The sequence below is a fragment of the Xiphophorus couchianus genome, chromosome 6, assembly GCF_001444195.1.
Source record: "Xiphophorus couchianus chromosome 6, X_couchianus-1.0, whole genome shotgun sequence".
NCBI lineage: Eukaryota > Metazoa > Chordata > Actinopteri > Cyprinodontiformes > Poeciliidae > Xiphophorus > Xiphophorus couchianus.
Genome location: NC_040233.1, coordinates 6661161 through 6689019, shown reverse-complemented (window position 1 = coordinate 6689019; position 27859 = coordinate 6661161). Strand labels below are relative to the sequence as shown.

General features: G+C 39.6%; 1 protein-coding gene and 1 long non-coding RNA gene across 2 annotated transcripts; one reads left to right on the top strand and one right to left on the bottom strand.

The window, feature by feature from the left end:
• LOC114145831 (solute carrier family 12 member 7-like) lies at positions 1-27859 on the top strand. Its single transcript, XM_028019469.1, has 26 exons — positions 1-806; positions 6950-7038; positions 7122-7247; positions 12190-12336; positions 13608-13662; positions 14586-14716; positions 14808-14917; positions 14998-15102; positions 15711-15883; positions 16010-16174; positions 16298-16396; positions 16526-16583; positions 16809-16983; positions 17725-17843; positions 17933-18031; positions 18696-18815; positions 19099-19203; positions 19312-19480; positions 20977-21172; positions 22129-22298; positions 22397-22528; positions 22644-22751; positions 25197-25366; positions 25674-25688; positions 25959-26092; positions 26609-27859. The coding sequence occupies exons 1-26, from the start codon at positions 662-664 to the stop codon at positions 26698-26700; spliced, it is 3207 nt and encodes a 1068-aa protein (XP_027875270.1). The 5' UTR covers positions 1-661; the 3' UTR covers positions 26701-27859.
• LOC114145834 (uncharacterized) lies at positions 9306-22604 on the bottom strand. The gene is made up of 3 exons (XR_003595775.1): positions 22593-22604; positions 10366-10372; positions 9306-9456 (listed from the first exon to the last, which is right to left on the bottom strand). It is a non-coding gene; the product is annotated as an uncharacterized LOC114145834 (long non-coding RNA).

Below are 27859 nucleotides of genomic sequence, written 5' to 3'. Positions count from 1 at the left end.
TTTTTCTTTTTCAACAGGAGAGAAGCCAAGAAGAAACTTGTCAGTCCGAAGGTAGAGGGAACACGTAAAAAGCAAAGCATCTGGATTGGAGAAGCAACGTTTCCACTTGTATTTTTCTCTCTCAGGGGGATTTCTGTCACTCTTCTATGAACTATTGACTTGTTTGGCTCTTGCACAGACGCAGTGGAGTCAGCTTCTGTAGTTTTTGGCATTCCAAAGGTGTGAGAGATAGAGAGAAGACGGCTGGAGTGGAGGGAGGAGCTCCAGTGCTCTGCGTGTCAGGGCTCTGTTCAAATGGTAAATAGATGGTCACATGGGGCAATTTTAGGTCCTCAGGGAGTGGGGAAAAAGGGAGGGAAAACAACAAGAAGTTACGACACTACAGTGGAGGACTTTGGTCTGTCTGATGGACAGGAAGCAAAGACTTTCGCCCCCTAGTTTAGAGGACGTTTCCAAATAGAAGGTTTTGGAATATTTGCCATGTTGTGGTGACACTGGAGATTTAACACTTTTCACCAGTCCCCCGGAAGGGTTCTGGACTCTCTTTGGAAATTATCCTTTGTGGGAGAGGTGTCTTCCATCAAGCCTCTGCCCACTTTCTTTCTTCTTCTTCTTCTTCTTTTTTTTTAATTATCATCGGACACCTGACAGAGGAGCCAAGATGCCCACAAACTTCACTGTGGTAAAAGTTGAGGACATGGGGGATGGCAGCAACAGTGGAGCTGTAGCTGGAGGCAGCAGACCAATCAGTCTGGACAAAGTCTTCCAGGAAGAGGGGGATGTTAGCTCCCCGGAACCCGAGCCAGGTAAGACGGCATATCTGCCTGGTGTTAAACCAAACTAAAGGAGGGTTCTGCTGAAACAGAAGAGTCATCCCTCCCAGGATGCGCCGAGATAAGAAAAGACAAAGTGTGCACGTATGATAAAGTCAGAGAGTGATTCTGTGAGTAAGGATATACAAACGGAAAACCTCTGACATTGGCAAACGCAAGCCATAACATGCACATGCTTTATACACAGAGGAAAGAGTTTAAAGAGCTCAACCAGCTGGAACTTGCGCTGGGCATGAATGATGTGGCTGGGTGGGGGTCCTAATGTGTTGTCTGGTTATCGCAGTCCTAAGTGATTGTTTTAGCTTTATCACAAGCTTAAACTACCATGAAAGAAGTTTCATAAGCAATTTTCATAAAACGTGTTTAACCTACATAGATTGGGTTTTTTTCCATTTGTGAGCTCCAAATGCTTTTCCTGTAAAACAGAGTTTGCTACAAAATTTCCTGTCATGTAAACAAATAACCTGACAAAAGCCGAAATGATTAGATCCCCAGAGAATGTAACGCAGCTTGGGAAACATGAGAACATGTGCATGTTTACAGTGCCACACTGGATTCATACCCCTTGAGTGTTTTCCGTTTTGTCACGAACCATGAGCTTCAATATATTTATTGGAATGTTCATAGGCCAACATAATGTAGTGCAAGGAAAATCGTGCATGTTGCTTGCAAATATAAATATGAAAAGTCTAGCCTGCATTATTTTTGCGTTCATCCCCCTTTACACTGACAACCATAAGTGAAATCTATTGCAAGCAAATGCTTTCAAGAGCCCAGCTGTGTAAATGCATCTGGAGATCTGTTAGAGAAGTTTAAAGCAGGGATATGTTATAAAACAATATCTCAAGCTTTGGAGCAATGAAGGTGCTCTGATAAGATGAGATCAAAAATGAACCTCCTGAACTGCAGGCTGGTGTATGGTGATGCATTGGCTAGTACTGCTGCAAAGAGGTCCTTGCTTAAAATCCCATCCTGCTCTTACTTACACACGTCCTCTCATGTGTTCTCTCCAGTTACCTCAGTTTCCTCTCAGTTTCCTCTGTCTTGTAAAAACTCGTTACTTTTTGGTCAGTGGGTCCCTCTAAAATAGGGGTGGGCAATCCTGGTCTTTGAGGTTCTGGTGTTCTGCAACTCTGAGATGTCTCCCTGGTCCAACACACTTCAATCTGAATCGCCTCCTAAGTGCAGTCGAGTTCTCCAGAGTCCTGCTAATGTCCTCATTATTTGACTCTGGTGTGTTAAAGTAGCGATGCATGTAAAAAGTCGCAGGACACCGGCCCTCGAGGCCTGCTGTTGCCGACCCCTGCTCTAAATCAAGGATCTGCAACTCCAGTCCTTGAGTGCCACTGTCTGGGCAAATTTTGGATGCAGCCCAACAGATCTAAAGCAAAAGAATGGTTTATGGCCAGGCCTTTGTAGAATTTGCGGGGATGCCAAAACGCAATTTGATGCATCTGAAAATTGCAGGACAGTGGCAATGTTGGAGTTGCAGTGTTGTTGCGTTCTGTATCTAATTTGGCCCTAAGTTTCAGTGTGTCCGTGCATGGCGGTCTCTCCATTATGTGATGGACTGGTCACCTGTCCAGGCTGTACCCGGCCTGTCACTCAATGACTGCTAGAAACAGGTACCATCTCCCTGCAACAGCGAAGTGAGTATGGATGGACGGTTAAAAAGCAAAATAATATAGATAGTGAAAATGTCACACTGGACATCACCATGTATGCACAATGCATGGTGGTGGAACTATAGTTCTGTAGGGAATCTTTTCAATATTCTTAGGGACAGTTAGTCAAAGTTGATGTGAAGATAGAGGCAAATATAGAGAAATCCTGGTAGAAAACTGCAACAACAAAAAAAGACATGGCGGGAGGGTTTTGCTGGAGGTAATTAAGTGGCTGTAGGTTCAAAATATGTGAAGTTCAAGGGACATGAATGCCACCACAAGGCACTGTAACAATGAAACTCTCATTCCAGAAATCCACAGAATAAAAGAAACTGGTATTACCTGTCAGTGGAGGTCAAGTGACTGACTGAGTTGTTCTCTACTCATTGTTTTATGTTCAATAGGCTGACTAGCTTGCGTGGCAGCTCCTCTGTCATCTGTGTCCATGTTTCAGGGTGTGTATGAATCAGCAAAATACTATTACACACAATTTCAAAAATATTTTATTTTTTATTTCTTTCGAACATGATAGAAGTACAAAATCACACATTAACATGGAATGCAAAATACACATATTTTTGTATAATGAGTAAGAAACTTATGAACTCCTGCCCTATAAACTCATACAATATTTTTAGATGGACCCTCATTATTAAAAGAAAAATAGGACTATGATATTAGTTAATTTTTCCATCTTATCTGAGTTTACATGTCTAATACAGCCATTCCCACACACACACTCATATGCGTTAGTCTCAATTTACATATTTGTGCTAACTCTCACCCATATTTCTTATATTTTCTGAAAATGGCTTCCTTATATTTCCTTTTATATTAGAGGATATATGATGACAAAAAAACTATATTCAGACATCTGGACCCCAAATAATAATAATTACCACAGAAACTGTGGCTTTGTTTGGTTCTGTATTATGTTGACTGAAAACAAAAGACCAACTTTGTTTTCTTGCTGCACCTGTTTCATCAGCTGATGAATGCAATTTCCGAAGTCAATTTTCTACAAAAAAAAGAAGTAGAAATTGCAGTATACACAGTAGAATAACAGTAGAACAAAGTAATCAATCTTTTGTCATCAAAGCAAAAATATGCACTAATAATACATAACCAAACATTTTAAAACAAAACGGACGACCGAGTTAGTTGTGATTTTAAACACTCAAATTCTCAAGTGGAAATATAAAATACATATTATATGCTTATAATCTAAATTTCATCATGAAATCAGAGAATTATAACACTATTGGGGTTTTTTTTTAATCCAAAATAATTTTTTTTTGAAGGACAATATAGAATTTGGTTGATTCATAGGAGGTGGTTCTTACTTTCTACTGCATGCCATGCTGGTAGGGGAAGAAGTCTCAGCCTGTAACATTCACACCCTCAGACTCCAATGCCAAGTGCTGATTAGGCAAGATGCTAACTGTATAAACACCATCTCAGCACCATCATTTTCTAACAGGGTACTGCTAAGATCAGGTTTCGTTCTGACCCACTTTCTGCCTGTTTTACCAACCGACTGGAAATTGCCGCAATGTTTAGAGAGGATTTGTTCTCTTAAGTCTATTTACATAAACTCCAACGCTTAGTCTAAAGAGAGAGGAAAAAAATCAGGATGTCAAGGAAGATTTTAGACGTATTAAACCTCCTCACTCATGGAATGCGTTTTAGGTACTGAAACTGATTAGATTACAGTTCAGAAGATTATGACGAGTTATCAATAACTGAGCTTATTCATAGCTCAGTTATTGATATGACTGTAACATGTCGACAGGCTCTCTGCCCCCGCCTCCTTTCTGCCATTTCATTGCTACATTCATACTTACACCTGTGTGACTCCAATATATTTCACATCATGGTTCCACAATAAGCACACAGCCACAAACTCCTAGGGTTGTTTTTTCTCCTTCCATTTAATTCAATGCAATTTGCTGACATTAGAAAATCAATCTATGTTTGTCCTTTACTGGAGTTTTAGTTTTAGCAAAGTTCTCTGAGCCTATGGGAAATTTTGGTTTGGTTGTATACAAAAACATTGTGTTTTTTTTACTGGCTTTTTTTTTACATTTGAAATTTAAGGCTTGTATGTTTTGTACATTTAAATGACTTCTGGTTTCTGGATCTACCAATTCAGTCATTGAATTTTCTGGAAACGAAATACAAAAGGAAAAGCCAGTATAGCGGATACTACATCCAAGGATAGTTAAAATACTAAACAATGGGAATCCTGCATTGTACATGAACTTGATGGATTGATTGTATAAATAACCTGCAGTTGTTCATGTGGAAATATTAATATGTAGTGACTATAATTGACCTCGTTTTAAATTATTTGCTATATATGTTAAATAAGTTATGTGAAAGCATTTGAGTTTTTATATAAACCTACAGGTGATTTGGCCTGTGTACTTTGAGTTATTTTTAGTTTCTAAATTTTATACCCAGTATCTTGTTAGCTTTTTTTTCTTTATTAAAGTCTCTTTAAGGTCAGATTAGATGCATAATACTAAACTTAGAGCATAATTTTCTAAATGCGTAAATATTCAGAAATTATTTCTAAATGCGCAACATGTTACTTCCGTAAGTAACATGTTGCGTAACATATACGCCAGAAGTAAGCATGCTGCTTATTATAAAGGAAAGAAGATGCAACAAGCACAGTGTAGTATTGGAAAACATATTTATGGAAGATAACAAAAAAAAAGAAAATTATAAGGAAAGGAGCTTCACTGTAGAAATCTCAGTGCACACAAAAACTGACCTGGTGAGAATTTCAGACCTGAGAAATCACCTAAAAACTTTAATCCAGGATAGTGTGGTATGGATCAAATAAAAGTAGCAGAAAAATGCACAAACATTTTTGCAGTAAAAAAAATGCAGTAACATTTGACCAGACTAGAGTAAAAAAAAAAAAAGAAAAAAACAATAATTGAAAAAAAACAGTTGCCACACTCCATTTGTCTTATTACTGCATCCAGCAGGGTCACAGTGCGCACAGCTCAGTTTTCATTCCATGATCTATAGTGAAGAGCTGCGTGGCTATGAAGAAGAACTGGTGACAGATAATTGACCAAATTGAACAGTATGAAACTGCTGTACCAAAAGATGAAGGCAAAAATTCAACGGGACAGGCTTTAGCTGTGCTGTTTTGAAGAAATCTGGCGCCAGAAGCTCTTCAGATAGTCACACACCATGTAATTGCAAATTACTGACACTCAGATCCATCAAATGCAGTGTTTAAAATTGTTTTTGAACTGGTATTTTAGACTGTCATGGATATAGATCACTGTTTCAAGATGGGTTACTGTAATTGTATTTACTCTTTTGATTAACCTTTTCTATCACCCAGGATACTAAAAACATGACAATTTAAAACAGTTTGGTTGTTTTTTTGTCTTTGAAATGTTACTTTAGTGTTGTAGAACATAAATTTATCATTGGTTTTTTCAGATCTTATAAAAAGTCTCCCATTAAGCAAAGGGGCCATCCTTCTTTTGGCACTAGCTTGCAAAAGAAAAGGTTGTAACTATTGCCTGTGCAACAGGAAACAAACTTGAGTATCTTCGTGTCATATTCAAAGTAATGGTGGGATGAAAATAGGAGACGGAAGGATTATGGTTCTTCTGTTGCAATGCAGGCACTGCTTCAGTCTGATATGTTTTTAATTCCATATTTTAAAGGTTTCTTTTGGATCTAGAGTTCTTTATTTGACAGTAAGACATGCAGCAAAGGTCAACTCGAACTTGCAATGGCCGTAAGAGTATCCGTACATGGGTCCACAGTACCCTAATCTTGTTTTTTTTACATTTATTCTTCGACAAAAAACTTTAATAAAACAGTGTAGAATAGGACACAAATGCAAAGAGGAGGCAAGAGAGATGCGGTTGGAAAATGTCATCCTATATTCAAGGAAAAAAGCACAAGGCCCAGTAGACATGCAGAAGGTATCTGACACAGACACTGACTGAAAGATTTGAGCTTTAGAGTTAGTTGCTGAACCGGGTGCAGCTGTGAGGGACCAAAATTGAACGGAGGAAATGGCTGACAGAATGTAAGACAACCTGGGAATCAAGCAAACAGCAATGTAAACAAACCAGGGATGCAGCCCAACATAATAATTGATCAAGATCCAGACCAAAACGATGACATCAGAACACACAAGCAACAGGGAAACAAGTAAATAGAAAAAACAAGATTCCAAGAACTAAGATATATAGAGAAGTGTAGGTAAAGATTGCCACTCGGAGCTGAAAATCAATAGATATACCATGACCAATGCCAATACAGGAAAATCTTGCTCTCATATTACGAATGTAAGTAGGACACAACTCTACAACTTTGTGCAGTTGCTTGTTCTTCTGTTGTCTGTCTTGCTTCTTGTTAGTTTGTCAGTGTCTCATGTTTTTTTTCTTTTCTTTTGAATGTTTCTAATAGATGAAAGTCACAAAGAGTCCACTCCATTCCTTAACTCAAACGATGACGAGGACTGCAGCTATGAAGACAAAAACATGGCCCTGTATGAGGTAACCGACGCTCTCGCGTTTGATTTCTCAGAGGTTGGATTTGTTTCAGCTTTACTCTCACACATTGATCTGTTTGCCTTCAGGAGGAAATGGACAGCACCCCCATGGTAGCGTCTCTTCTCAACAAGTTGGCCAACTACACCAACCTCACCCAGGGCGTACGTGAGCACGAGGAGGCTGAAGATGGGGTCAGGAGGGTTGCCGTCATGGTACGGAGAATCTGTCTTAGTACCTAGAAGTTTCGGTCGTTAAAGTGAACGAGTTGCCTAACCCAGTAAAGTCACATTTAGATTACAGTGGACCCGGCCATACCCAACAATATAAACTTGGTCACTTGCTTCCAAGTGATTCTAGAATAGCATCTTACCATCTGTTTCTTTCTGGAGTAGACTTTGATTTCGTTTCATTACAACACAGAACCGTAACCAAAATGAACTAATGGAGTTATGCTAAAGGAACGAGGCGTGTTCTTTTACGGTAGCCTTTCACCTCATAAGACTTGTCATAAACACATTGCCAAAAGGTTATATTTTACTTGTTGGAGTACAAAAGTCATCCTCCTGAGCTTTTTTTTTCATCTTGGGAGTGTTTAAGAGCATTGACTAATTTTATTTTTATTTTTTTTTATATAGTTTGAATTTAAGAAGCTACTCCTGTGAGAAATTCCCTGTCTGTGAGAGAAACGGATGCCTTACAGCGATCCCACAGATTTACAGAGAATTGATTTTAAAAGGTATTTGCAGTTGTAATTTGTGTGTTTAATTACACATTCATTTAGCTTGCATAACATAATCAGTAACGTGACTTTAAGTTATTGAGTGAAGAAGCTGATGAAAATATCGATGCCAACAGGCTTTTTATGTTTGTTTTTTTTGTTTTGTTTTATTTAGCCACTGTGCAAGAAGCTTTTGGATTAGAACACAAAAAATGCTCAAAGATGTCAAACCAAGTCTATTGCTTTGATAAAGAGAGAAGACAGAAGTGTTAAAAGATGGCTTGGAGGATATGTGCCATGACCCTTGAAGGTCTTGTAGTTAATGGATAAACGTCCTTCAGAACAGAGTAAAGTTGGCTGCACTGCATAAAGACAAATGGTTCTACTTCAGAGAATTTTCCTTGATTTAAAGTTTATCGATCCTTGTACTCTTGCTCTACTTTGGGATTTGAAAACAGTTTCTTCTGCTTTAAAAGATGAGTTTTTTAAAAAATATTAGTAAACTAAATATCCTAGATTATTCACACTCTCACGGCAAACCTGCTGGACTTAAATGCTAAAACTCAGACCAGGGAACCTCCACTGAGCGCATATTTACTTATAAGACTTAATGTCTACCTGTTGGCCAATACCCAACGTTTACAAATACAGTAATCAGTCTTCTAGTAAAGTATAGTTTGCAACGAGTTTAGCTGCCCTTTTTAATGACTACCTAACGGGGCAGGAACAGTTTTCCAAATAGCTTCACAAAATGTTAGAATGTGAATGCTTCAATGGTGTGTATATGAACATTGTTGTCACGGCGTCCATATTCTGGGTCTTATTTACTCAGCAGATGTTCAAATGAGGTAACTCCCCAAGAAATAACTTGCTACATCTGCAACAAAAGTAGTCTGTTCAGCAGCGTGTCGAACGGAGAACATTGGGAATTTTCGATAAAAGCAGATCCTCCAACTTTGAACTCTTGGTCTGTTAAGAGACATTGATTGTGTGTTCATCAAGAACCGCCCCCTAAATGGCATCTTGGAGCACTTGGAGGAGATCTAAAGCCTAAGTCCAGCAGGAGTAAGACAGACGATGCAGAGAAGTTGAGGGGAAGGAAGGACGAAGCGGGAGGCAAATGCAGGGCAACTTGGGGGAGAAAATATGGGAAATGTGGAAATACACCTCCACAAAAGGCACGTTGCATCGTTTGGAGAAACCGCTGTGTGCAGTAGAGAAGGCACAGGTCAAGGAGTTTTTGAGTCAGAAGATGGTATGCATGTTTTGGTGTTTGGGGAAAGTGACAGTGAAGGTATGATGATATTTGATCCACCAGTTGTTTCTTGGAGATTATTAAAAAACAATTTTCCAACGTTTTCTGGATGGTGATTCTAAATTTCTGTTTTAATGCTAATGTTACTGTTTTAAGGTTTTATCAGGGTTTCCCCCAGTATATTATAGGCCTGGCAGCCCGCCATGTTTTACAAGCCCCACCGCCAGGCTAAGCCTTTCCTGTTTATGTTTTTAGGAAAATAATAAATAAATTAAAAAATGCTTTTTAAAAATTTTAAAGCTGTATTGCAAGCGTCTCTGTTGCTCTGAGCGTTTCACTGGCGGAGCAGATTTATTTCTAAAAGCTAAAAGATATGTTTATAGAAGATAGTTTTATAGTTTATTCATTTAAAGCCGGACCAATCACACCGCTGGCGCCTCTTCAGCAGCTGGATCAAGTTAACCTCTTCGCGGATCGCGCACGCCTCCTTTTACTCAAACTGGACACAGTATGGATATTTAAATCAACCTCTTGTGAGGAGTTATGTTATGTTTCTTTCCAGAGTTTTTGATCAAGACAGGAGTTTAAAAACCCACCGCGTTAGCTCTGGTTGTGCAGCTCTACGTAAACCTCAGGAATAACTTGTAGTGGCTTTCAGAGGTGCGTTGAGCGAGCGGTGAGAATGATTTATATTTGTGGACAAAGAATTTTGTGCGGCTTTTACATCTCTTACATGTAGCTCTGTCTACGCTGATAAGTTTATGTATGTGTTCCTGGTTGGCCGGAGCGTTAGTGGTTAACAACCAGCGCTGACCTCATCATGCAGGTTCAGACTGATTTTTAGTATTATTTTTCCAGTTATGATGCATCAAACTATATCAAATGCTTTTGCTTTGTCCACTTAGTCAGACAGAGGTAATGTGCGCGGAGATCTGACAAGCTGGACCAACCAAAATAGTTTCTGTGTCCCCTTGTTAAAAACTCAACAGACACGAAATTGAAGAGCTACTAAAGCCACATTAGCAGCATTAAATTAAATCTCCCGTTTGTTGCGCATCTCTGAGCAGTGCAGCGGATTTAACTCAAGCAGGGCCGGTCCAAGGCCGCATGAGGCCTAGGGCTGAATTTGCTGCTTAAAACGTCAGCATCTCTAACAGCTTCTGTGTTACGGGGTGGGGGAGTAGTTTAATCGGCCAACCTAAAAAGCGATAAGTTATAATTGCAGTTTACTAGTTTGTATTTGTGGGCAAACAGAGCTCAAACTCAAAGATTAAACTCACAGCATCAGATTGTTTCTATGGTAACAAAAAACAATCTAACTATGAATATTGTTCTTTGATCTTTTTACAAAGTAAACTTGCCAGCTCCTTAAAATCTTACATATAAATGTTAAACAATTTAAAATCTTTTAATTTATGTGCTGACACCACTAAATCAAATTCAGCAGCATTGATCATCTCAACAAACAAATGTTACATTTATGTATCTGTGCTCTGTGTTAAAATATTAGCATTTATGGCCCCTGAAGCCCTGGGGGCCTTATGGAGCTGCTGACTTAATTTGGATTAAACAGAAGTGCAAATAATTTATATTTATTTTAATTGTGTTTTCTGATTTGTTGTTTTTAAGACTAGTTGTTTGTTTAGATCGTGTTTCACTGGCGATGTTTTCCCGTAGCATATAATTACCCAGTAATATTTTTACATTTGCTGTCTACTTACCATCTTTTAATACAAAAACACGGTGGACCACCGGTGGACCGCCTCGGCACCCCGACCACCGGGCTTAGCTAGTTTTCTGGGGGAAACCCTGTTTATGTTGTCCAATCAGTAAATAAATTGATTTCAGAGTTGCTGTTTTAAAAGGGCGTTAAAGATAACTTCAGATGGGTCAAAAAGTTTAAGGCTTATTTTTACTTTTTCTCTTGAAAAAAAACATTGTAAGCACCTAATGCACATTTAAAAAAATATCCACTATAGCCTTAAATGTATTTGTTAAATCAAACAGTGGATTTTAACTTTTCTTTAGAAGCAGCTTCATTTTCTGTGCTGGATGAAAAGAAGTAAAACATACAATCCTTCAAAAAAAAAAAAAAAAAAACCCTCCCATTTTAGTCTGAATAACCATGTATTTCTCACAAATATTCACACTTAAAAGCAAAATGTGTTAAAAGCAAATATATAATTCTTTTGTGTCTTTATTATCTGAATAGATAAATGCAAGTTGTTGTATTTTAGAGGAGTGGAAAATACAGGCGCTGTTATATTTCTGTTATAAGAAGGGGAAGACTCCTGCTAAGTCATCATCTCTTATGCATTGGTTCATATGATTAGAAGTAAATGTCTGGCTTTAATCTAAGGATGCAGCTTGCATGGCAACTGTTTCCTGCAAACACTTTGCATACCCAACCCCTCTTTGCTATGCAGTCAAGAAAAGCAGCTTATGCAGTGCAGCAGTAAAAGACAATAATGCTTATTATAAAGAGTGGTAAAATATTGGGGTTAGGCGTTATTTGGAGCTAAAATAAACTTAGCAGCCACTTGATTTGGTCCACTTATTCTATTGCTTGCTGTAGCAAATAATGAATAATGAATGAGCCAATCGCATGGGAGCAACTCAGTGCATTAAGGCATCTAGATGCAACAAAGCATCAGCATGGGGAAGAAATCGGAAGTTACCTTGACATTGTTGGTCTGAGTACTTCAGAAAGTGACAGTCTACTGTGTTTTCATCCATGTCTGTCCTTTTATGACCGGAATGCGCCCATTTTGGTTCAAGGCTTCGACCAGCAGATGACAGAGTATAAATGATCCTGAACTCGTTTCCAGAACATGAAAACAGGTTCACTGAACTCCGACAGCCTCTGCTGTCACTAGATTTCTATCCAGTAATGAAGACTCTTAATGAATCTGAGCTACAACATTGCATTTCCCTTCGGGATCAATAAAGTATTTTTGAATTTGAATAGAGCACCATTCACATTTGTGTCCTTGTGATGCCGTCATGTCAGTACCGCGTAAAAAGCTCCCAGATCGACAAATCCATGCCATGGAGAATCATGGTAATTTAGGAGGCGAAGAGAATCCAGTAAGGTGTGCTTATAATGAAAAGACCAGATGAGTATTTTTAGTGCAATCCTGACGTCTGACATTCCCATGTTTGTATGTGTTTCTCTCTCCAGGTTCCTCAGATGGGCACTTTCATTGGGGTCTATCTACCCTGCATGCAGAACATTTTAGGCGTCGTCCTCTTTCTCCGCCTGACCTGGATCGTAGGCACAGCAGGGATCCTAGAATCGTTGGCCATCGTTTCCATGTGCTGCATCTGTGTGAGTTTTTCAGAATCCTTTTCAGGGTGCCCGCTTGCATCATTCCATAAAGTCCAACTCATTAACCACCACGTATTTGAGGTCGAGCCTAATGTACACCGAAGCATAGAAATGAACGCCCGTCTTGAGTTCACGGCTGGGCTCAGAAGAATTCCTCACAAAGAGAACAGAAAGTTTGTGTTTTTTAAAGTCCTGTACGTCAGCAGCTGCAGACGGCCAAACAGAGCACTGAGTGTTTGAAAAGTGTGAAATGAGCTTGAGCAGGACTCGTGATGTAATGTGAACACAACTTCAGTATATGCGCTCCATGCTTCTGATGGTTCCTTAAATCAATGGAACTGGTTTTGGTACATCAAGAATATTCACTAAGCTTTAAAGCATGGCTAATTTACACTTCTTTGATGTGACCACATTTTAAAAGTAATAACATCTATAAAATATCAACCACTTACTAAGAGGGGGGCATGTGTTGTTTAAAACTAAAGAAACTAAATTACCCCAAATGTTTTATTTTTATTTCTACTGCAACATTACTTTTATACCATTCTTAATTATGATCTGAGGATGGAATTAAAAACTTTAGTTCACGCAAAAGGAAAATTTGGAGTTCTTAGATGAATTTATTTAAAGATTTATGTCAAAGAGACATACGTTCATCACCTGGTGTAGCTCACACTGACCCAGGCAGAAACTTTATCTGTATAACTCTACAACAGATTTTGCTGGACAATAAATTGTGTTGTGTTGAGATAATCTTTAAATATTATATTAATAATGGCATAATGATACAAGTCTGCCTTCTCAAAGAGCATTACATTTTAATTGGTAAAGAATGCAACACTGGAACTGAAAGATCTTTTAAATACCACCCAACAAACCCCACAATAACAAAAAGACTAAAACTCAAACCGACGTTAAAAACCCCCCAAAACAACAACACACAGCTTAAATCAATTTATTTATCATGTGATCAATTGATTGATTAATTGCTTATTGCGACAGGCTTCATGCTATGAATTGATGAAAGCAGCTTTTTGCAGTTACAACTTGCCTCTGCAATTATAGAAAAATATGGTCATCTCTGGAAACACTTTGTTAGTAAAGCTCATCTTTTCTCATCAGCATCAACAGTACTCTTAATTTAAATCCTTAGATGTTTTTGTCAAATTTCTGTTTTGCATTTGGTGGTAAAAATGTGTGACTTTGAGTTACTGATGAACTTAATCACATTTCTTTTGCTTACATCTAAACATCTGTCTTCTGTCCTTCAGACCTTACTCACCGCCATATCAATGAGTGCCATAGCAACTAACGGAGTTGTACCAGGTAGATTAAATTCACGTATTTTTCAAACAGTGGATATTATATCCTTTTTGCCATGATCAATGTCTGGGATTTGCAGCTATACTGAAAATTACTGTATTTACATTTGTAGCTTTTGGAATACACAAGGATAATATAAATCTTGAAGTATAAAAAACACTGCAAATATTTGACACTTAAATCACATAGCAAAATATTTGTTGCAGCAGTCTCTGAAATGATTCAAATATAGTAATTCGAGATATGTTAGATAATAAATTAGGGTGGTATTTTTGAAAATATTTTTATTTGGGATGTTTCTTTCTGGGTAGCTGATGGGATATAATGAAACATCCTGTGTTAATTGATTAGTCTATTCATATTTTTTATCAACATTCTTAAAATCATTGAATAAAATTAATCTTTCTTGTCTCTATGAATATTTATTTGAAGCCTAAATTCTTTAACTTTAATTTAATACTTTACAGAACTGAAATTGGAATACTGGATCTATTCTCTACCAGAATCAATAACTAATCGATTAGTAATTAGATTGATGCATTTTATTTGAGAAATGAAGTTTAGAAGAAACCGTTGCATCATTTATCAAACATGAAATAAGAAAATATAACTGAGAAAGCAGGTTTACAGTATCAGCTGATTAGAGCTCCAAGTTTTTGAAAATTCTTTAAATTTCTCTTTATCAATTGTAATTACCTGTCTAAGCTTTAAAACAGGCTTGGAGAACAAAATGAAGTACAGCTCATCATTCTGTGACTCTTAAATTAGCATTAGCAAGAGCACACATGCCACACATACACATGATCGTGAAAACGTGTCTGTGACATATGGTCCAATCAAGGGAGCATTTTTAAAATAATTTTATCTCCATCGTCTTTTTTTTGACGAATATAGTTAACATAACTGTGAATTTCGTCTCTTTGCAGCTGGCGGCTCGTACTACATGATCTCCAGGTCGTTGGGACCAGAATTTGGAGGAGCGGTGGGTCTTTGTTTCTACTTGGGAACCACCTTCGCTGGATCACTGTACATCCTGGGCACCATAGAGATCCTGCTGGTAGATCCACGCGCAGTGGCAGCTTCATCTGCAGTCATCGGCTGCGGCTTTGTGATTCATTGGCTCTGTTTTCTTTTTCGTCTGCTCCCAGATGTACATCGTTCCTTTCGATGCGATGAAGGTATTAGACGAAAACGACATGCGTATCTACGGGACGTGCTGCCTCCTCCTGATGGCTCTGGTCGTGTTTGTTGGGGTGAAGTGAGTGTCCACGCCGATTAAAAGCACGGAAACAATCATCCAAGGACACATTTTCACCACTTGTTCTTTTCCGTCTGTAGGTATGTGAACAAACTGGCTCTAGTGTTTCTTTCCTGCGTGGCTCTCTCCATCATGGCCATATATGCGGGAGCCGCCAAGACATTAATCGAGCCGCCAGCGTTCAAGTGAGTGGAAAAAAGAATAAAATGGAAACGATTGTGTTTGTAAATTGTGTGCTGTTGTGAGAATACGCTTTCAATGACCAGATGTGAGCTTGTCAATGTCAAAATGTCAGTTAAACAATTTATTGTATTACTAAGCCAACCGGTGTGTTTTACTGGTGCTGACAAAAATGTTGGCACTAATTATTTGCAAGACAAATACAAGAAACGGATACTGTTGGCTGGATTTTTATTTACATACAAAGTCTGATTCTGATTGTGGGAATGATATTTATTATGACTTAACCAAGAGCTTATGCTCCTAAGCTTCAATAACAAACTGTATCTAAGCATGTTATGCATTCAAAACTATAGCAAATGCCTTACATTGTATGGCACTGATAGCACTGTGTGTATAAAAGATTAAAGGAGATTTAGATATAAATCATTACATGTGCAATAAAACGTCCTAACATCAGTTATCACTAAATGGTATTTATTGAGATTGTGCTTGTCCTAAAGCCTTTCAAAGCCGGTGTTTTATTAAAAGCTGACTTAACAGAGAAAGATTACTGAAATCAAGAAGCCGTGCTCCATCGGCTGCACTACAATCTACCATTTCTTCTTTGCAGTGTTTGTATGTTGGGGAATCGCGCTCTGAAAAACGAAATGTTTGATAAATGCGAAAAGACGGAACTGGTGACGAACCTTTTCTGCGGCCTCAACTCGACCTGCGATTTCTTCGAATCCAACAACATGAGTGAAATTGTGGCCATACCTGGGCTTCGGAGCGACGTTATCAAAGGTGAGAAGGAGAGAATAAGAAAAAATATTCTCTTATCGGATTGTCAATACCAAATAACAAGTCTTTATGATCATCAGCTGAAGTTTTCAACGCAACTGATTGCTCTTCTCTTTGCTTGCTCATTAGAAAACTTGTGGAGCAACTATGATGACGCCAACATGATCATAGAGAAGAAAATCTCCCCCAAATTGCCTTCAGTCAAAGCTGGAAGCAAAGATCAGTACTATGTCATCAATGACATCACCACATACTTCACATTGTTAGTTGGGATATACTTCCCTTCTGTCACAGGTATCAATTCAGGCTCAATTGCCAAAAGGGATCATTAATAAGGGAAATATGTTGTCTTGAATGTAGAATCTTTCAAATTGACTTTCTTCTGATATGTGTACATTTATTATGTCTTCTTTTTAGGGATCATGGCTGGTTCAAACCGATCTGGTGATCTTAGAGACGCTCAGAGATCCATCCCAGTGGGAACCATTTTGGCAATTGTCACCACTTCTTTCCTCTGTATCCTTTATATGTGTTTCTGCTACTGATGTTGATAGATTGCTTTTGACTTTGCTGTAATCCTCATTTGTTCTGTGGAGCACATATGTTAGACACCAGGCAGTGACAGTTTCTTAATGTCACTATAAGATATCTCCTTTGTTTTTTTGTTTGGAGCCTGTATCGAAGGAGTGGTGCTGAGAGACAAGTAAGACGACGTTCAGATGACACTTATCCTACTGTGCAGAAAAAATGGTGTTAAGTGGCAGCATTTATTTGGTGCTTTTTGTAGATTTGAAAAGGGAAAAATTAAAGACAAGCAGTGTACAAAGCAGTATTTATTATAGTTTGGTTGCCATGCTAACATCCAGCTACGCCATTAGAAAATATGAAGACCAGGCAAACCTAAAAAGAATGTCCTGGTTCCTTCCAGGTTTGGTTTCTCAGTGAAAACGATGCCGGTGATTGGTGTTCTCGCCTGGCCGTCCCCATGGGTGATTGTGATTGGCTCGTTTTTCTCTTGCTGCGGCGCGGGGCTGCAGAGCTTGACTGGCGCCCCCCGTCTGCTGCAGGCCATTGCTCGTGACGGCATCATCCCTTTGCTACAGGTAGGTGATGCATGAGTTTTACTTCAAGAGATTCTGATTCTGATAAAGGTTAGTTACAAAAACAAGTGTTCCACCTAGCAGGATTTTCATAATTGATGACCCAGAACCCTAACCCTATCTTCATTTATTTTTAACATTTATTTTACATAATTGATTTTACATTATACATTATTGACCAACCAAATCTCACAGGTTTCTTAGGAAAGTCCTGATGCGGCCCGGCCATCTGGAGATAGGAAGATACCTTGTACTGTTTTTTTACATATTTTTTTTTAGAAATGCTATTCTGCTTACAGTTTCTGTCATACATCATAGACGATGATCAACTGCTGCAAGAAATATGTTTTTGCTTGAGAAATGAATACAGGGTTTCCCCAGAAGTCCTATGGAAGGGATGCTAGCACCGTCCACCAGTAGCCCACTGTGTTTTTGTTTGAAAAAAAACAAAATCACCCACTGTTACAAACCCACTAACTTTCTTGTTATTGTAGAAACTTTTAGAAAGTTACTGGTACTTGTTTCTCGTTTGTGTACAAGAAAAAATCAGTACCAGCCAAAATGTAAATCTGCCGGTCAGGGTTTTTAAAGATTGGTAATCACTGATTGGCCAGAAAACTGCAATCGGTTCACCAATAATAGTAAATGTTCCACAATACCACAGAGCTTTGACCTGGAAGCAACAGAGTACTTTGTTAGGCACCTCATCAGATCTCTTGTCTTCTGTGTTTCTGTCTCTCTCAGGTCTTTGGTCATGGGAAGAGAAACGGAGAGCCCACCTGGGCTCTTTTGCTCACAGTTGGGATTTGTGAGATTGGGATCCTTATTGCCTCTCTGGACAAAGTGGCCCCCATCCTCTCCATGTGCGCTGCTGGAAGTCACCCACCTTCTCTTTTGGTGTTGCTCGCTGTACTTTGCATCACTAAACTCTCCATGTCGTTTGTGGTTTTAGGTTTTTCCTCATGTGCTACCTGTTTGTCAACCTGGCCTGTGCCGTTCAGACGCTGCTCCGGACTCCCAACTGGAGGCCGCGCTTCAAGTTCTACCACTGGTGAGAGACGAAGTAACTCAGAGTACTGGTTTCTACCCAGTGGGAAAACGTTTTGAATTCCACCTTTCCTCACATCCTTTCTTCCTAAAGATCTTAGTTCTTTTTTCTCCTTTTGTCTCTCCTTCCTTTTACTCTCCATATTTTTTGTCTCAAATCTTCCTTTCTGTTTATCATCTCCATTTCTTCCCTGTTGCATTTTTCCCTCTTTCTTTCCTTGTTTCCTTCCTTCTTCTGTCTTCTTTCCTTCTCTTGTGCCCTTATTGTTTCCTTTCTTTCATTTCCCTTCATCGCGTTCTCACTTTCTCCTTTCCTTCTTGTGCACCATTTACGTCCAATCCTTGTATTTCCTTTTCTCCTTCCTTTTTTCCTGCTTCCTTCTCTTCCTGTCATCCTTTCTTTTTACATTTCACATGTCTTTTGTTCCATCCTTTGTTCCTTGTTTCCCCTAATCATTTATTTGTCCTCTGGGCCCTCCTCCTTTCTTACTTTCTGGTTCCTGTTTTTTTTTTTTTTTTTGGATGCGTCATATTTACAGCCAAACAACTGTAGATAAATCTGTCTTAAACACACAGTTAACTTTAGTATTTTGACATTAAAAAGAGTGCAAAGGAATAACGTTATGAAAGTGATCAATTTTGACATGTTTATCTTTTTTTTCTTGCAGGACTTTGTCCTTCTTAGGCATGAGTCTCTGTCTTTCTCTCATGTTCATCTGCTCCTGGTATTACGCCATAGGTGCCATTTTGATCGCTGGCTGTATTTACAAATACATCGAATACAGAGGGTGAGTTCAGAAGTTTGAGACCAAGGGGTTATTTCAAAATCACTATAAACAAGGATTTAGTAATGACTTTTGGACGACAGGGACAGCTTTGTTCTAACAATGAAGCCTTTTCCTCATTAAGGCCCGACTGAATATATCCTGAAAATTAGCGCGTACAGATCTTCACTTTATTATGGGTCTTTAAGATGGTCCTGCAGTTAGTGAAGTGCAATTCATTACAACATCAAAATAATTTAGAGATGAACATTTGAGTGGAGAGCTGACTCTTTCCTGTTTAATGCAGAGCTGTGAAGGAGTGGGGCGACGGGATCAGAGGGCTGTCCTTGAACGCAGCACGCTATGCTCTCATTCGCCTGGAGGAAGCGCCGCTGCACACCAAAAACTGGAGGTGGCCGTTCCTTACGTCTACACAGGATCACTCCAACTTTAATACAAAGATGTGTTTACGGTGTTTCTCTTCTACTCGACAAATGTTTTTTATTTTTATTTTTTGCAGACCACAGTTGCTGGTGTTGTGCAAACTGAACTCTGACCTGAAAGTGAAGCATCCCCGTCTTCTGTCCTTCACCTCGCAACTCAAAGCTGGCAAAGGACTCACCATCGTCGGCTCGGTCCTGGAGGGAACGTACATGACGCGCAAGGCGGACGCCATCGCTGGAGAGCAGGTGTGCCTCTTGCTGTAGCTTCTTATGTAAAAACTTTTACTTTTTTTTTGTATCCACTTGGACCTCGTACTAGTAATTTTTTATACGCAAATAACACCGAATTGCTAATCCATTCAAACTCCTTGAACTTTTACACATTTCGTCACATTACAACCCAAAACATCAACATGCTTGATTGGAATATTTTCTTAATCAACCTAAAAACTGAAATGTATCCACCCCCCTTTTAATCTGAGATCCTTAGATAAAATCAAGAATACCTATGTGTCTTCAGATGTTGCCTTATTAACAAACATCCTGCCAGTAAATAATTTCATCTGATTATGAATCCAGCTGTGTTGTGACGGCCTTTTTGTTTAGAGAACAATTGCGAACAAGTAGCATCACAACAGAAGGGTCAGGGTTTACTGTCATTGTTACAAAATGCAGTTGTAAACAATAACCAAAATCTAAACACAGGCACGGTGAAAGAGAAACTTCTGGAAAATGCATATTATTTAAAAAAAACAAAAAAACAGAACATCTTTTGCTTCTGCAGTTATTAGTGCTGTGACAATTTAAACAATATAAAGTTTCGTGCAAGGAAAACAAAGAGAAAATTGCAAACCTTCAAGTACTTAAAACTGCAGTTTGCAGGAAAGACGGTTCTGAATACAAATTTATATATTATTCAGGTTCTTTGTTATAAAAAAGTGAAAGTTTTTACATAATTATTCACTGTTCTCTGTTGGTCTCTTGTATAAAATACTGATTAAAAAACATTGAAGTTTATGGTGGTAATACGACTGCGATGGACTGGCGACCTGTCCAGGGTGACGCCGCCTCTCGCCCAAAATGTCTCCCTGGAGATGGGCGCCAGAACCCCTCCCAACCATAGCATGGACAAGGGTGTAAGAAGATGGATGGATGAATGGGTTGTAATATAAAATAATGTGGAAAGCAAGGAAAATAGATACTTCTATCATGCACTGTAGCAGTAAACAATCCATCAAAAACTACTCCATGTCCAAGTCGATTGGAAATAGAATGAAGTACAAAAACATGTTTGTTTATTTAGCTGCTAAATGTGGCCAAAAACGTCCTCCTCCTCAGTCTTACTCTCATTCATTATGGTAACCCCAACATACAACGTTTTGAGGAAATATGTGACAGATGTTGCGCCTGAATGCAGTGGGAAATTTGCATTCTGGCAGAATGCAAATTCTGCATCAAATTCAACCTGATTCACCACTCTGCCTCATCCCCATGGCAACAGTGAGCAACAAAAGACACATCCATTTTGTCTTTTGGATATCGTGGCAAATAGTCTGCTCTCAGGGTGACAAGGTGAGCTGACATCTCTGAGTCTAGAGACTTGGCACGCTATGTGAAATGTGTTTAACAGTTTCAGTACAAATAAATAAAGGTAATTGCTATACTTGGAAAAAAGTACTGTAACAAATAATTCTCACAGATAATCACTCCATCTTTGACCTGGATTTTATTTTCTCCCGCAGAACATGAAAGCAGCCATGGCTGCAGAGCGGACCAAGGGCTTCTCCCACGTCATTGTGTCGTCCAGCCTGCGAGATGGTTTCTCCATTCTGATCCAGTCAGCGGGACTGGGAGGAATGAAACACAATGCCGTCCTCATGCCTTGGCCCGCAGGCTGGAAGCAGGCCAGAGACTCCCTGGCTCAAAGGAACTTCATAGGTAAACCACACAGAAGCGCAGTTAGTTTTATTTTCTAATTTTTATTTGGAGAAGGAAGTATTACAGACCCGTTCTGTTTGTGTTTGGAGAAAACACACTGAAGAGTGTAAGTTTGCCTGGATCAAAGTCGGGATACATTCTGAAACATGATAGTATTTTTATGTGAGAGACATATTTTACTCCATGGAGATTAGTGGTTTTACATTTTTGTCCAGTTTGACCAGATAGTGAAAAAAGATTTCCTTCGACCTTCAACAGAGAACGATAACGTCTCTAGAATCGAAGGCTACGTTCACAAGTACTGATAAAATACATTGAAGTTTGTGGTGCAAATCGGAAGTGACTCGCGTCCAATTTTTTTGTCAAATTGGATTGGTTTTTTGCAAAATATACTGTATGCGACCTCTCTGTGGTCACATATATCTACTGAACTGCAAACGATCTGAAAGTGTCCCGCATGCGCAGTAGGGGGCACGATAACGTCACACATAGCGAGCATGCTCAGTGTTTGTGGGAGTAAACATGGAGGCTAACGGTGGAGCATAGCTTGCGATTTTGAAGTTGTTGTCCAACCGGAGCAGCACTTTAACAACTTAATCCTCATTACAGTCCACCATGGTTGTTGTTTTTCTTCCTGCTTGCACGTATAAGGACTGAATAGTAAAGTTTGTCGAGTATCAGTGACGTTCAGGTCGGATGAATGAGACCTGGCTGCTTCAGCTTCAGGTCACATTTGAAAAGGTCGGCTATGTATCGGATTTCCAAGTGGCTTAGGTCGCATTAACGCAAAAATAAAAATTGTAATTGGGTCACTTTGGTCTGCAGTGTGAAGAAAGCCTAAATGTCCTGTACAATTTTTGAACCATTCATCAACAGCAGGCGCTTCGGTTTATGACATGAGGGCAGCAGATATTTAGCAGCTTGAGGCTTGTTTTAAAATATTCCTCTACATCCAGAGACGGTGAGAGAGACGACAGAAGCCCACCAGGCTCTGCTGGTTGCGAAGAACATCGACCATTTCCCCGACAACCACGAGCGTCTGAAGGAGGGCTCTATTGACGTGTGGTGGATCGTCCACGACGGCGGGCTTCTCATGCTGCTGCCCTTCCTGCTAATGCAGCACAAGGTGCGTGCTCGCCACAGGTTGTGTGTGTCTTTCGTGACCCATTCACCTGCAGGTCGCTCAAATGCCGTCGGCAGTTTCTCACGCGGGTGTGTTCGTAGGTGTGGAGGAAATGCAAAATGCGAGTCTTCACGGTGGCGCAGCTGGACGACAACTCCATCCAGATGAAAAAGGACCTGCAGGTGTTTCTGTACCAACTGCGCCTGGACGCAGAGGTGGAGGTGGTGGAGATGGTGAGGCAACATGGTGCCGCCCTCTAGTCAACGTAGCATAGCAACAGTTATACGCTGATAATACTGCGAGTTGCCTTGCGTCCTGAATCTGAAGGCGTTCTGTATGTTTCCGCAGCATGACAGTGACATCTCGGCTTTCACATACGAGAGGACTCTGAAGATGGAGCAGAGGTCCCAAATGCTGAAAGAGATGCAGCTGTCACGCACCGAGAGGGAGAGAGAGGTATGATCGCACAGGCAATACAAACTACTAAAGTCTACCAAATAAGCAGTAAATCATCCATAGTTCATTTATATTTGATGCATCTTTTATACACTATAGTATCTCCGGTCTCCAGACTTGCTGTTTGTACTGGTTTCAGTGGTTTGCCTAAACTTTTCATCTCAAAGCACCAACACAACGTATCAGTGCATCAGAAGTACTCATAACAGTTTTGTTACACTTTAATGTAGAAAAGGTAAATGATGCATCATGATTATTTTGTGTTGAAAAGTAAAAATACCGTACATATCGGAGGTAATATTTATTTTTTTCTATTCAGTTTTTTGTTTAATCTAAAAATCTATTATTATTAGCTTTTTGTTACAGTTACAAAGCTACATAAAGTTAAACAAAACAACATCACAATACTCAGAGCATTCCAGAGGATGAGGTAGCCAAGCTAACTAAACAGCTTGTCACAACCATCCACAGTGTCATCCTTCCACACTTTCCTCCTACCGTTCTTCCTCACCAACATAATCCAGTCATTCCAGCTGCAGGGCTTTCACAAGGGTGTGTCAGCAGAAGCTGAGTGCAGTAATTTCAGGCTCCTGCTGGTTTTGGAGGATCTTCTAATCCAAAAAAAAAAAAGATCGTTCTATATCTGCTTTCTCTCATCAATCAATCAATCAAATTTTATTTGTATAGCACATTTCAGCAGCAAGGCATTTCAAGGTGCTTTACATCATATCAAACACAAAAAACACAATGCAAGATAGAATCAACAATCAAAACACGACATTAAGTCAGGTTCCATCAATAAATTTGTAATTGATTACGTTTCAAATACAATCCTAGACAGGTGGGTTTTTAGTCGAGTTTGCATCCATAAAAGGTTTGTGTGTTTTCCATTCTTAAATTTTCAGGCTCTACTCTGGTGGTTTTTAACCCCTTAACTGTCACAGTCAAAACTCTTACATGTAAGCCGACGAGCAAGCCGGTGTCATTATGACAGTTAAGGGGTTAAACTGTGGGTCACTCACCCCTAAAAGAGGCCAGATGTTTTGACAGAGGGGCTTCAAGACCTCTCCTGGTATTTTTTAGTGATACAACCCAGTGTTTTGGTAATATTGTCTATACATCAGCGTTTCCTTGGTGACAGGGTGAGTGGCAGAGTGAATCTGAAATTTGATTTCATGCAGACAATTTAGAAACATTGAGTTTCGGTAATGTTATCTGGATTTTTCATTTAAATTAAGCTTATTGTTCTTAAAAAATAACATTTTGCTTTACTTCTAGTTTTTCTTTTTGGGACCCTTGGAGATGCCAACTTCTTTTACTTTGTTTTAAGAAAGCACAGTTTCCTGCTTGATTCTTAATTCATTTGCTGATCTCAAAAAGAAAAAACAAAAAACCCCACAAAAACTTGAGATTTTTGACACAACAAAAACCCAAGTGATCTTAAAATAATATTTTGAATTGATTTATTTTTAAAGTAAACCTTCCACATGGGTTGCTTGGACTAGAAGGTTTGGGATCCACTGCTCTAGCTAAAACAAAAAGCTGCCACTAGAGGAGGACAAAGCTATCATCAAGCAACTTTAAACACGGACAACTGTCCCAGCTGCAGTTATTCTGTCTGTTGGCTGCTGCTATTTAATTTTAGTTGTAGCATTAAAGGAAAACTGCTTATTGAGCAGAATATTTTACATTTTTGTTCTTCCTGCTGCAGCTAAATTTGCTGATCTCTGATAATTAGTCAGACTATCTGCCCAGGTGCCATCCCGCTGTTGGATCCTTTGTAAATATGCCTCCCATCGCTTGGCAACCATTGGTTCGAAAAAGAGTTATATGAAGGCTATTGAAGGGTGGCACTCGTTTAATTTCTACACAGCTATTGCTACTGAAATATTTATTGACAGCCAATATAGCAACTTTAATTCATTTGTCCTCATTTTTCACACAGTAAAAGTCAGTAAGATTTTCTGTGAAGCTCTGGAGTTGGATGTTTAACTGCAATAAATAACGGCGTAATTGTGCTGTAGTCACAGTGAGTGAGCAGATCGCCGAGTCTGGCAGCGCTCCTCCAAAAAATACGCTCCACCCATACGTATAAGCTTAGACTTCTCACAAAATATACGGGGGACTGTGGATGTTGTGTGCTCTGTTTCGGGGTGAATGTTGTAAATCTGTGCGGTTCAACACTTTGAATCTCCTGTTATTTGACCTAACTTCTCCCCTCTTTACAACAATCAATGTGTTTGGGTTCTATACTCAACTTTTGTCCATCTTCATCAAACCTGCTTCGCACTTGACTCCTCCTATAGCAGACTATACACACATATAGAGATGGTCTTCTGTTTTTTTATCTCCGTATTTGTATGTACTTCTGTGCAAATTATTCCAGGATGCCATTTGATTAATTATTCCAGTGACACAAATTTCTATTTCCCGTGTGTCGCTTAGGCCCAGCTGATTCACGACCGGAACACGGCAGCTCACTCTGCGAGCAACGACAAAGCGGCCGGCGCCACGCCCGAGCACGTCCGCATGACGTGGACCAAAGACAAGCTGCTGAACGAGAGGAACAAGCACAGAGAAGGCATGGCGGTTAAGGACATGTTCAACATGAAACCGTAAGTAGAACCAGCAGAACATGATGTAAGAAAATTGAAATCCCTTATCGCACCCCAAATATAAGCGGTTCAGCTCCCATGTTTAGCGTCTTAATGAACCTTTGAACTGGATTTTGAGAACTGTGTTCAGTGTATCCGGCCCTGTTTGACTATTTAGTTTTGCAGTTCATTCAACCTCTAACATTAACAAGGGCTGTCTTTTCAATATATCCATAGTTTTCCAGTTTAAAATATTTTTGAAAGAATAATATTTTGGTGACAATTTTGAATGACTGTGCTTTTCTTTCTTTTTTTCTCTTTTCCCCAGTGAGTGGGAGAATCTGTAAGTTGCTCCGTCTTTCAGTTTTTTTGGTTGCATGCGCTGAAACTGTTGCTTGCATGTATGTGTCATTCAGTTTGCCTCGAAAGGGAGGGAGGCGTGCATGGTGGCAAAAATAGCTTTAAAAACTCAACGCGAGTTCACTTGCAAGCGGTATAATCACAATTGGGGCCATGCAACGTTTCGCTTCGATGCCAGCTTTACAGCATCACCCTTCGCTAATAGCCCAAAGTTTTACTTAGCGACACGGTTATTGATGCGATTTTCCTGCAGCAACCAGGCGAACGTGCGACGGATGCACACAGCCGTGAAGCTGAATGAGGTGGTGAAGAAGAAATCCAAAGACTCCGAGTTGGTCCTGCTCAACATGCCGGGCCCACCGAGGAACAAGAAAGGCGAAGAGAACTGTATCCTTTTTGATTATGATTATTTACCACGTCTGGTGCGCATCTCCAGCAGTCATTGGGCGAGAGGCGGAGTACACCCTCCACAGGTTGCCAGTTCATTACACATACCCACACAACGGGGCCACTTACAGAGATTATTAACCTAGCAGTCATGTTTTTGCCTCGTCAGCCTGTCATTTAATATGGAAATGTATTTGATAATGTGAGTGTGACCTTCAAAATACAATCAAAAATGGTTTGTGTGGCACAGTTCAGCAACAAGGCAGTTCAACGTGCTTTATGTCATGAAAACACAACAATCAACAACTGAAACATGACATCAAAATGCTGTTGGTGAGTCATTTCTTATAGTACAACAGGTGGGTCTTTAATGTAGATTTAAAGAAACTCAGTGTTTCAGCTGTTTTACAATTTTCTGGAAGCTTGTTCCAGGTTTGTGGTGCATAGAAGCTAATTAGAAATTGGATAAAACGGCTGATGTGTACGATTTGTCCTTAACCACGGTGCGTTTCTCAGATATGGAGTTCTTGGAGGTTTTAATGGAAGGCCTGGACCGTGTGCTGCTGGTTCGTGGAGGAGGTCGGGAGGTCATCACCATCTACTCTTAGCGTCTAGTAGCTTTCATTCATTTCACATTTGGAGGAAACATGACGGCGCAGTCGGAAACCAGGCTGGAGGTTAACAAACGCCGTGGCACTAATGCTGGGACAGATCTCTCCTTCCACACTGTCGCAGACGGAAAAACAAGATCCAGCCGGTGTTTTAGTGCCGCAGTCCTGCTGTAAGGGGAGGGGAACTTGTCTGAGGGGCTCTCCATCGCTCCTCACTTTGTTGCTGTTTTCACTCCGCCATCATGTGGCCACACTGGGGAAAAACATCTTGTACTATTTCTGAAAGAACTGACGTTTCACATCGACAGGGTCTGATCCAGCAGCGACCGTTTTCCTGGAGAAGAACCTCTTGGTGTCTGCATCCACCATTAGCTACTATAAGTTCACAGTGAAATGGAGACTAAACGAACACTTATTATTTATTTCAGAGCCAGTTTCAGATGTATTTGGAACTTTTTTCAGACCATATAGTTTCTCAAGAAATGATTAATCTCACAAAAGGTTTTCATTACAGAGAACGCACACAAAAGTATTGACGATGAGCTAATCAATAGTTTGGATTTGTCAATTCTCTGCTGAGGTTTTTGTTGCCTTTTCTGACTGTTATCTTTATGACTAAGTAACAAAATGAAAATGCAGCAAATGCATTTCTTCTCCTGTATATTAGCAAGTCTTTTAGACGTATTTTGTTAGAAAGCCATGAAGAGTATCTACTTCTACATAAAATAGATACTCTTCATGTTTTAAGTTAACTTTATTCAATTGGGGTTTTTTTTCTAAAATTGAAGTTTTTCTGTAATGAGTGCATTTTAGGATTTTAAACAAAATAATTGCAATTTTAAAATGTAATGTCAGTCTTAGAGAAGTCTATGTTTTTATGTATTAAATTTTAAAGCGCAACACGTTTCGTGTGACACTTAGAAACTTTTTCTCACCATTTTCTGACATTTCCAGCAGGTGGCCTGATCCTGTCGGGACAAGAGCTGGATTGTGGTCAAGTCTTTACGTAACCGGCCCGGGGCTCAGTCTCCAAAAATCAATTTAATCCTAAAATAATTATTGTTTGTTTTGGATCACAAAGGAGCAAAGGGAGAACTTCAGAGCTGGCAGCAGATGTGGTCCGGGGATAAATGGCTTCCTGTTTGCCTCAGAGAGC